The sequence below is a fragment of the Procambarus clarkii genome, chromosome 30 (genome assembly GCF_040958095.1).
Source record: "Procambarus clarkii isolate CNS0578487 chromosome 30, FALCON_Pclarkii_2.0, whole genome shotgun sequence".
Taxonomy (NCBI): Eukaryota; Metazoa; Arthropoda; class Malacostraca; order Decapoda; family Cambaridae; genus Procambarus; species Procambarus clarkii.
In genome coordinates this window covers 28502160-28512729 of record NC_091179.1, presented here as the reverse complement: position 1 = coordinate 28512729, position 10570 = coordinate 28502160, and the positions used below count along the sequence as shown (strand labels likewise).

Here is a 10570-nt window from a genome sequence, read left to right as displayed (position 1 = left end):
GTTCGTTTGTTCAACATCACTAATCTCCGAATGTTCTTTACCAATTGGTTTAAAATTTTGACACAACGTTTCATTTGCATACGAGCGTGTTTTTATATACCTACTATATAGATGTCACGTCTGTAACAGATAAAAACATGCTTTTTGTGAAAAATTGTGTTTTTCATGTGAGGGAAATCTCTGAAACCTCTTTACTTATTGCTTTGAAATTTTGACACAATGTTGCATTTGAATATGCATGTGTTTTTATATACCAACAATATACATGCCACACCTGTGACAGGTAAAAGCATGCCTTTTTGAAAAAGAGAGCCATCTGCTGGACGTAAGAGAAACACATGCTGTAATCTCCAAAAGTTCTTCACCTATTACTTTGAAATTTTGACACAACATTCCATTTGAATAAGTGCGTGTTTTTGTATACCACCTATAAAGATGCTACACAGGGATATATTGTAGTATAAACACTACGAGATATTCAACTTCTCGGTGTATATACACTTTGAACTTTAGTCCTGAACAATGATGAATACTAAAGTATACTTATTATTGTTATAGCCTTAGTGACCTTGCAGCAGCTGGTTGTTCTTAGGTTAAACTCCAAACCCAACTAAACAGGATATATACACCGGGTTTACCCCACTTCTCGGTGAATATTTACAGTTGACTTTTGTCCTGGACAATGTTCAGGGTAAACTTTGCTGGTTGGTCAGCAAGCTATTTTGGTGATCTAAAATAACCCTCCCACGGTACCTCTAACTGTACCTGATCAAATAAATGGTAGTTGGCAGTTTACTCCACCACTGCAACACTCAGCATCGTGCAGCTGGCACTTGATCAGGGGGTATAAATAGCCGGGCTGAGGTCTGTCCACTCAGTTGGTGTCTTGCTTCCGTTCCTGGTTATATAAACTAGTCATCTAACAGACGAACGTGAGGAAGTTTTGGTTTTCTTAGTTTACTGTTTAAAATTTAGTTTATAGTTGGGCTATAGTTTCTTTGGAATGAATTTTTGTATTACTATTATTAAAAATTAGTGTTCTGGGTACATAACTTGTGTAAAGTTTTTACGTAATGGAAGTAGTAATTATTCATTCCTTAGATGTTTAGGTGCTGCTTATAGGTAAAAATTCATGAATCGCTTTACGTGGATTGTCAACTCGCTTTAAAGCATGAATTGAAAGTAATTTAGTTCTCTGAATGAACTACTCTGCTTAAGGGCTTGATACCGTTTACATCCAAAATAATTGCTAATAAAACTTTGACTAAAACAGTCACTACACTACATTAACTTCACTGTAATTATCTTCATTTAGATGTTGCCTCGTTGTTTCATAATGGCAGCGTTATTGGCCATCAGTACACAGGATGACGTAACTGTCCCATCAGAGACAGGCTTCAGGCCTCGTCCAATGGTGACTGTACCGCCACCCACGATTAATATAAACGCGACATTGCCTGCTTCAGCTATTGGGTAAGTATGTGAATGTTTGACCTTTACAGATCTTCGTGTTTTCCCAAGAAAATTTACCCTGATCTCCTTAAATCATGGCATGGTTTGTAACTCGATGCTAGTGACTCGGAGTATGAATTGCCAAACTTTATCTTAAACGGAACTGACTCAAACTTCATTAAACTACCTCATTCATGGCATAAAATGACATGTCCACTAAGCTTTACATATACTATTAATTTGCATTGATCATTATTGTACACAAAAAAGCGCACTACCTGTGCTAACACATTAAAAAAGGATTCCAGTTTTACCTTCCAACTGCAATTTACTTAAGAATAAAAAGCTCTTCTCCAAAGAATCTGGACTCCAATATGTACTTTTAAAGTTCTAGTCTAAAAAACGTTACTATTCGGTAGAGAAGTGTCTGCAACATTTCTTGCCGCTTAAAGCTTTAACTTCATTGTCTTAAAAATTATCTTCAATGGTATCTATGGTCTCTAATCAAATTTTTTCGGTAAAATAACTTCGTAGTTACTGTTAAAGTAGTGCAAAGAATATAATTGTAAATGACGTTATACTTAACCTTTTCCGGGCGTATCTCTTGGTTTGTTTTCATTCTATAGGTTTTTTTTTTTTTTTTTTTTTTTTTTTTTTTTTTTTTTAACATGGCTAAAGTTAATCTAGTCTAAAATTAGCCATATTACCAGTTTGGACTGTTCTTTATTAAATCGTAAGATTTATGTACTTGAATCTTATTCTTTAGAGGTGACGTCGCCTTCTCGGTGAAGAAAGCCGCAAACTTGACTCTGAGCCTACCAGCTACAGTAAGATTTCAGGTATAGATTATATATAAAACGATGTGTAACTTGTATAATATATATTTAATATAATTTTTTTTAATCCCTTGCTAGCTTAAATAAAATTTTAGTCTTATTATAAAACTCTGATCTCTACAGGAGGTCGTAACTAATGCTGGTGAAGCCTGGCACCAAAACTCCAGCGAGTTCGTGGTACCAGCTGATGGAGGTTATTTCTTAACCTTTAACGCTGTTGGTGGCAACAGTAGCGACTTCACGTAAGTATCCAATTTGAGGTAGTTGTATTGCTATTTATATAATGGCAACAAGATTAATCAATCTTCCTTTATTCAGGATGGCGCTGATGAAGAACAAAGTTCCCCAAGTGAATGCGTATGGAACGCTAAGCCATTTTGAACATGCATCGAACTCTGCTTTCCTGGAGCTCCACCGTGGTGACGTGGTGTACCTGGAGCTGCAGGAGGGCATGATCTACGACCACCCCTTCAACGAGACCTACACCACATTCACTGGCTTCCTTGTTTATCATATTTAAGTATTTTTTTAGAGATTAAAAGATGGTAATATATAGAAATAATTATTTAGCCTTTTTAATACTTTGGTCTACTCTTTGGTTCCTACTAAGGGTTAGCTATAGTTTGACGATAATGGCTGGGGTTTGTCTAATTATCCGGATAAATGACTTTGGTCTCAAAATTTGTTACGGTCCTTACCTCTGGGATTAATGCTTCTCCAACTCGTGCAAACACTAAACTAGGAAAGAATTCACGTGCTTTCTCCTCTCTGCATCTGACCCGTATGTCATAAAAAAATTCATGACTAGTTTTTTTTTTTTTTTTTTTTTTTTTTTTTTTCTCCTCTATTCCTTTGACATTTTTTTTTAAATTTCCTGTCACGTTACTTGCATGTACTGAAGACAATTTGCGCCTTTGTCTTATTGCTGATCTAGTACTCCAAATCTTGATAATGGGGATTGAAATAAACAATTGGTTAATTTCTTTAACTAATTAAATTTACTACTGCAAATGACTACAGGTCTATTCACTATTTGCCTTGGCTACTGTAATCTCGAATTTGTAAGACAGATTTCCACCTGTTGTGCCATGTCTAATCAGGTTTAGCGTTTTTTAAATTGCCTTCTCTCACAAGAATAAATCATCAAACCTGGGGAGGAACCCTGGGAACACATAATACAGATAAGAGAGATAATGCAGAGATGCATAATAATTTACACGTTGAAAATAGAGGGGCTGGTCCTAAACCTTCACACAGAAATAACATCACATGAGACCAGAAAACATGGCTGGAGGTGCAACAGGTACTCTGAGAGAGAACTCTATCAACATCAGAGACTGTTCAACACGCTTCCACTACACATAAGGGGTATAACTGGCCGACCCCTCAGTGTTAAGAGAACTGGATAAGCACCTCCAAAGGATAACTGATCAACCAGGCTGTAACTCGTGCGGCTGCTCGCAGTCTGACGTGTCTAACAGCCTGGTTGATCAGTCCAGCAACTAGGCCTGGTCGACGACCGGGCCGTGGGACGCTAAGCCCCGGAAGAACCTCAAGGTAACCTGAAGGTAACGCAATATTAAGAAAAGGCCGCCTACATTCGCCCACAGAAAAGTCTCAGTGTAAGAAGCAAGGAAACCACCGTTTACGTTCGACCATCCAGGCCCACCGAACATGATTACAAACGTCGAGACACTGCACCAAACTACAAAAGTTTCCGCCAATCCCTCCCCCATCCTCACCTGGCTCAGAGCACCAACCTCTGCAACCTCCATACTGTGGTCAGAAAAAGCAACCGGAACCGTAAGAAAGGAGTTCACATCCCCCTCCAATCTATGAACATAAAACCTATTGAGCCAAGAACATGAACTGCTGGAGATAAAGCTAAACTCCAAAGCAACCTCATGCACCACCACTAGATCCCGAATCCCACAACACCAAGCACGGGTTTCAAACAAAGCAGGGGACACATTGCCAGACGAAAGTCTACTACAGTCCCGAGCCAACGTAGCACAGTTCAAATCCCTCCCCCCCCCCCCCCCCCCAAAAAAAAAAAAAAATATGGACAGAGTATCATGCCTCAAACTGTAATACCTCAATAGCAAAGAAAGCCTCCGTTTCCTGCCGCCTTGCAGACCTAGAGGGAACAAACATTTAACAACGGTATCGCCGACCTCAGTTCTGAGATCCACACAAACAGAATCCGTCCTTCATCGTCCATCTCCAATGTAATACAAATAAGAACATACGAAGAACATAAGAATAAAGGTAACTGCAAAAGACCTATTGGCCCACACGAGACAGCTCCTATTTATAACCAAACGCCCTTTTGGAAATCGGAGCCTTTTGAAAATAAGAACCCACATACCCCCCTTTCAACACCCTAGATGGATTCAACAACACTTGGTACCTCAACCCGTTCTCGCAAATTCGTAAAGTCAATATTGACTTATTAACTACGTGCATAGGTGATATACTAAACATAGATACCCTTAAAAAGATTCATAGAAAACACCGACCTTACCTAACCTTGTTAGTATCTTAAGATAAGCATCTTATTGCTTCGTATTTACAATTATTACTTATCCTATACCTATTATAGGTTAGGTAATAATTGTAATTACGAAGCAATAAGATGCTTATCTTAAGATACTAACAAGGTTAGGTAAGGTCGGTGTTTTCGATGAATCTTTTTAAGGGTATCTATTATGTTTAGTATATCACCTATGCACGTAGTTAATAAGTCAATATTGACTTATTAAATTTGCGAGAACGGGTTGGGTACCTAACGGGACAACCCATGCAGCATGCTCACATCCCGGACATTTTGCTCTTGGGTGAACACTACGACCCTGTGGCGGCGAAGCATCGACTCAAAACGCCACTTAGTCCCCCAAGGAACGAAGGTAATTAACAGGCACAAGAAAGATGGGGGGCCATCGGGAAAGTTAAAGGGAACACACAACTATCTATCCATCAGCTGCCCAGGCAGAAGCATAACACCACCCGGGAAGTACTCAACAGAACCTTGAACCTCAGTGGGACCTCAGGAAGGTGAATCCCCCAAAAGAGGGGCGAGAGAATGGTCTTCAAGACCATTCGCAAATCATCACTATCGTACGTCCTAGAGGTCCAGACATTCAACAAGGATATGCACGACCGTAAGAAGGACAGTGGAGTATGGACAATAAAGAGCAAGGCGGCACTTCATTAAGTGCCTGTGATTTAAACGTGTATGACCAATACGTAACCTTGCCAGACCCATTTCCCACTGCCGGTTACTGTAGTAGGAAGGAGGACATTGGGGACACGCTACCCTTTAAAGCATACAGTGTGTTACTAGTAAAAGAAGACCAACGATCAATGGACAAGGAGTGAGGAATGAATAACTGGGTAGAAGTCAGAATAAAGAAAACGTTTACGGGAGATTGGACAAATGCGAATAACCTCCTTAGCGGCAGCATCCACACGCTCATTTAAGGACAAACCAATATGGCTGAGAACCCAGTAAAACTCCCGTTTTAAATCCGCTGGAGATAAGAATCAGTCAATGTTGAATTTCGACTACCACAGAATGAACTGGATTAAAGGACGCCAGAGCCATGAGGGCACTGTGAGAGTCAACTATAGCAACAAAGGAAGATTGTCAGCGAGAAAGCAGTTGACAAAGAGCATGCAAAATAGCATAAAGTTCTGACGTGAGGATGATAGTCTCTGGAGGCAGACAACACATATAGATGTTCAGGAAAAACAACACAGTAGCCTACACCTTCTGCAGACTTAGACCCATCTTTGAAGACAAAAATGGAGATGGAGTGTGAAGAAACGTGTGCAAGGAAAAGACTTTTCAGAATTGTAGGGGGTGGGGAGAATAGCTTAAGTCACGTGGGTCAGGGTGTTACAAAACATAGGAAGAGGGACCTTCCATGGGGGCAAGGATGGATCGACACGAGGAAAATTTTGGTAACACGGCTATCCTGTAGAGACAGGAAGCCGGTTTGAACATACAGACTTAAGGTAGGTTGAACAAAAGACACCAGAGCTGAGGTGTAACCCAATATGGTGCAGGGCATCAACATGGCGAAGAGTAGGAGGAACATGCAGATGAGTAAGCATAACAACCATAAACATGTTTAGAAAACACGAGAGAGGAAGGTAAAGAGAGGAGCGTGTGCCTATCAGCTCTCAAAGAAGTATGGGACATGACCTTAAGTAAGTTAAGGGCCTTAGAGCTTTCAACTTTGAGGTAAGAGATATGGAGCGACCAAGACAAACGAGTGAGAAAAATTAACCCCAAAAGCTTAGTAGAATCTTTGTAAAAAAGGGGGATTGTCATAAAGCGACAAAGGAGACGAAAAACATCCTGCTTCTGGGTAAATTCATAGCTCAAGGTTTAGTTGTAGAGAACTTGAAGCCATGATTAGTGACCCAGGACGACACGTCATCAACTGCAAGTTGAAGTTGCCGTTGGAGGAAAGGCGAATCATCACCTCGACAGCAAAGTGTAAGCTCGACAACATAGAGACATAAGATACCAGAGGGAAGGGAGGAAAGAAGACCATTGAGGGCAACCAGGAAAAAGAGTAGTGCTCATAACACTACCTTAGGGTACATCTTCGTAATGATGAAAAAAGGCAGAGTGGTACCAAGCCTCACTCTAAAGGAACAACTAGAGGAACCTTGAAGCCTTGTAGGAAGTGAGGTAGATTACCCACGAAGGCCAAAAAAATGGAGTTGGGGCAGAATATAGTATCTCTAGATGGTATCATAAGCCTTTTCCATGTCAAAAAGGTCAGCAGCAACAACGGAGGTCTTCGCAGCAAATGCAGTATTACTATAGACCTCCAAGTTCACTAAGACATTAGTCGTGCTGCGTCATTTGCGAAAGCCAAATTGAGAAGGGGAGAGGTAGTGATTGTGTTACAAGAACCACATCAGACGGACATTGACCATACGTTCAAAGAATTTGCAGACACAGCTCATGAGGGCAATGGGACGGAAGTCTTTAGAGTGAGGTCCCTAGGAGACCTGGTTTCCGAATAGGAAGAATAACCACCTCAAGCCAGTCCTCAGAGACTGACAACAACTCCCAGATACAGTTATTCAGATTCAGTAAATACTGAAATGTGCATGGCGGAGGCAGGGAAATATCAGGGGAAAGCGCCAAGCCATTACGACTATATAGCACTTGGGTGGGGTCAGGATAAGGATTTAGGATGGGACGGGGGAAGGAATGGTGCCCAATCACATGGAAGGTCGGGGATTGAACGCCGACCTGTATGAAGCTCTACCGTCGCTCTACAGTTCATCCTAAGTAGTTGGGGTGCATGGAGGGAAATTGCGAAGCATCTCATAATGAATATCATCTGACGCCGTGGCCGTAGAACCGCAGAGGGTCATGGGCAGACTGGAGTTTGGAGAGAGAGAGAGAGAGAAGGTATCGTTATAGAGAAGCTGGAGATGCCTCCGAAAATCTATGGGACAAGATTTAAGAAGGGCCTTACAAGATAGAGAAGATGGAGGAAGATGAGAACCGGAGACAACAATGGAAAATTGGAGCCCAATTCGATCGCGACCGACACTGGATCCACCACAATAGAAACAAGGCAGTGAAGGACTGGTGAGACATCTGCAACAAATTCACGTATTTTCTCACGGAATTTCTTCCAGATCTGGGGCAGAGGAGTGTCGAACATTGTAATGGTGGAGACATAAGATTTGCAACTCTCACGTTTAGCTGTACGGATGGTCCTATGGGCCACTGCACTCACTCCTTCCGAAACAAAACAAAAGAAGCAACCGTCTATCGACGTCGGTGTTTCTTCCATGTGAAATCTAAATAAAGAGAAGACTAGCAGAGAGCAAGAACAAGAGTGGAGAGAATGTGAGTGCGGGAGTCAACATTCAGAAGAGACAGAGCAGAGGAGAGGACAAATGGTTCAAGAACGCCACCCCGGATGTTCGTCACAACATCTCCCCAGAGGGTATGCCGAAAGTTAAAAGTCACCAAACAGGAGCACAGGCTCAGGTAAGAAGTCAAACAGGTGTTTAAGATCAGGAAGAGAAAGTGGGACATTTGAAGGGAGATAAATGGAACAGACTGTATACCATTTACTCATAAAGATAAGATCCTCAGAACACTGAATGTGCAACTGGAAAAGTAGGGGGACCGTGGGAATATCATGACAGATCAAGAAAGCACTAGAGGTATGGGGCCCAGCAAAGGCTGGAGGAGAAGAATGAAAGGAGTAACCACGAGCGACCAGAACGAGCACCACGCATCAGCTCCTGGAGACAAACACAAAACGGTGAAACCTGCATTATCAGAAGTTGAAGTGGAAGTTGGCAAAAAAAAAAAAACGAATATTCCATTAAAGAATAGACATTGTCGAAAATAGACAGAACAAAAACAGAGAGCAAGGGAGAAACAAATGCAAAAGAGAACACAGTATAGAACACACTAAGCAAGATCAGGATCAGTGAAACCGTGGTTACGGGGCATTGGTAACTCAAGCAAGGACGATGGAGTCGATGGAGCGGTGGGAATGACCGACGGCGGACTGACAGAGTCCGGAGTGGGATGAGTCACCGGAGATGGGCTGTCAAGGGAACCAGGGAGACAAACAGGGGAGCGCTCCTCTTCAAGGGCAGCATCCAAGAGAGAATCAAGGACCATGGGAAGTTCCACAGCTGGGACAGGGAACTCAACCTCCGAAATTGGAGAGGATGCAGGGATAGTCAGATTCGGAAGGTGAGGAAGAGCAGGGCCTTCTTACCCGCCGGGGAGGAAGAAGGAGAGAAGCCAGGCTCACGTTTGTGACGTAAAGAGTCAGGTGTAACTAGCAGCAATGTACTGAGCGACAGCCTCTATAGTTTCAACAGAAGGACAACGGGAACGGTAAACATGATTCCTGGGAGGAGGATGGACAACGGGTATGAACAGACAGGCGGTGTGGAGGGTCAGAGAAAGAAGGGAGGATTGAGAAGAAGGATTGGGGTAAGAAGGGAATGAGGGCACAGGAGACGAGGGAAAACTGGGAAGGAAGAAAGGAAACACCAGACGGAAAACCTGGAGGAAGACGCACTGGCTCAGGACGCAAAGGAGCAGGTGAGGTGGTGGAGGTGTCCGAGTCCAAGGCCTGGAAACTTGCGAAACTGAGGAGGGCACAATGCCCAAAACTCCAGCACTTGTTGCAGAGCCGAGGAGAAGGAATGTACTCCTGGACAGAGCACCTGGCACCAGCAAGAATGACAGAGGGTGGAAGGGTCCTACCATCAAAGGTAATCTTCACATCCCGAAGGGGTTGACGGCGACGACCACGAGGGGGACGAGTAAACGTGTCTACCTGGAGGACAGAATAGCCCTGGGCAAGGAGGATATGCAGAATATCATCGTGATAGTCATGCAGATTCCGAACACCGTTCGCAACATGGGGCGGGAGGAGAATAGTGCCAACACTGGCATTCAATTGAGCGTTCATCGAGACCCGAACAGAGGTCTCGCCAAGGCAGGATAAGGCAGCCAAGCAGGAAACTGCATCCTGAGGAGCAGCAGCAACGACACGTGTACCGAGACGAGTAGGGTTGAAGGTAACAGAGGCATCCATGGAATCAACAAGATGTCGAGGAAGGGAGAAATCGTCAGGAAACGCAGAAACAAGAGGGAGGAGATCAAAATATTTGACCAACGAAGCGGGTCCAAACAAGGCTTGATAGGCATCACAAAGGAAAGAATCAAGCGAGTGCGGTTGTGTCGAGGACGGTGTTGAGAACCCCCAGAGAGAGGGGTTAAAAGGCTCAGTAGTCACAACTAGAGATGGAGCCGTGCCAGGAGACGACGTAGTCACCACTGGTTAGCATTTTAAATGTGGCGCCACGATTGTGGTAGAAAAAAAAAACACTGCGGGCTTAGGGCTCGATCCAACCACAGAGGAGGGAGGGGAGTAGTTAGAAAGGCCAGGAGGAGGAGCAAGGTCAAGGCCTAATGCAGCGGAGGCTACAGAGCCCGGTCTTTCAACACGGACAGACTTGGGGGCTTGGTCGCCCACCCCACGAGCCTGAGAAGGTAAAGGAGGAACAGAACACAACATAGGTACGAAACAAACATTCATTCACGAATGTGCCACCACACCCACCATGGAGCCACAATTAGAGGCAGGACACCCAACAAGAAGCTATCGCTAATCATGCCGGGGCCTCCTAGGGGTGCGTCGTGAGTATACGCCCCACAAACGCCACCTTAAGAACCGTCAGTCCGTCGAGGTCGGGTTCAGTGACGAAAG

The 10570-nt window shown here is 43.4% G+C and overlaps 1 protein-coding gene across 1 annotated transcript; it reads left to right on the top strand.

Moving 5' to 3' along the window:
- The first annotated feature begins 811 nt into the window (after positions 1-811).
- On the top strand, positions 812-2850 carry LOC138369862 (complement C1q-like protein 4). The gene is made up of 5 exons (XM_069333604.1): positions 812-932; positions 1316-1473; positions 2219-2291; positions 2412-2530; positions 2607-2850. The coding sequence occupies exons 2-5, from the start codon at positions 1316-1318 to the stop codon at positions 2806-2808; spliced, it is 552 nt and encodes a 183-aa protein (XP_069189705.1). The 5' UTR covers positions 812-932; the 3' UTR covers positions 2809-2850.
- Positions 2851-10570: the final 7720 nt, after the last annotated feature.

Coding starts and splice junctions, on each gene's coding strand:
- LOC138369862 (XM_069333604.1), top strand. CDS start 1,316: ATGTTGCCTCGTTGTTTCATAATGGCAGCGTTATTGGCCATCAGTACA. Junction 2,292..2,411: donor CAGCTACAGTAAGATTTCAG/GTATAGATTATA, acceptor TGATCTCTACAG/GAGGTCGTAACTAATGCTGG. Junction 2,531..2,606: donor GGCAACAGTAGCGACTTCAC/GTAAGTATCCAA, acceptor TCCTTTATTCAG/GATGGCGCTGATGAAGAACA.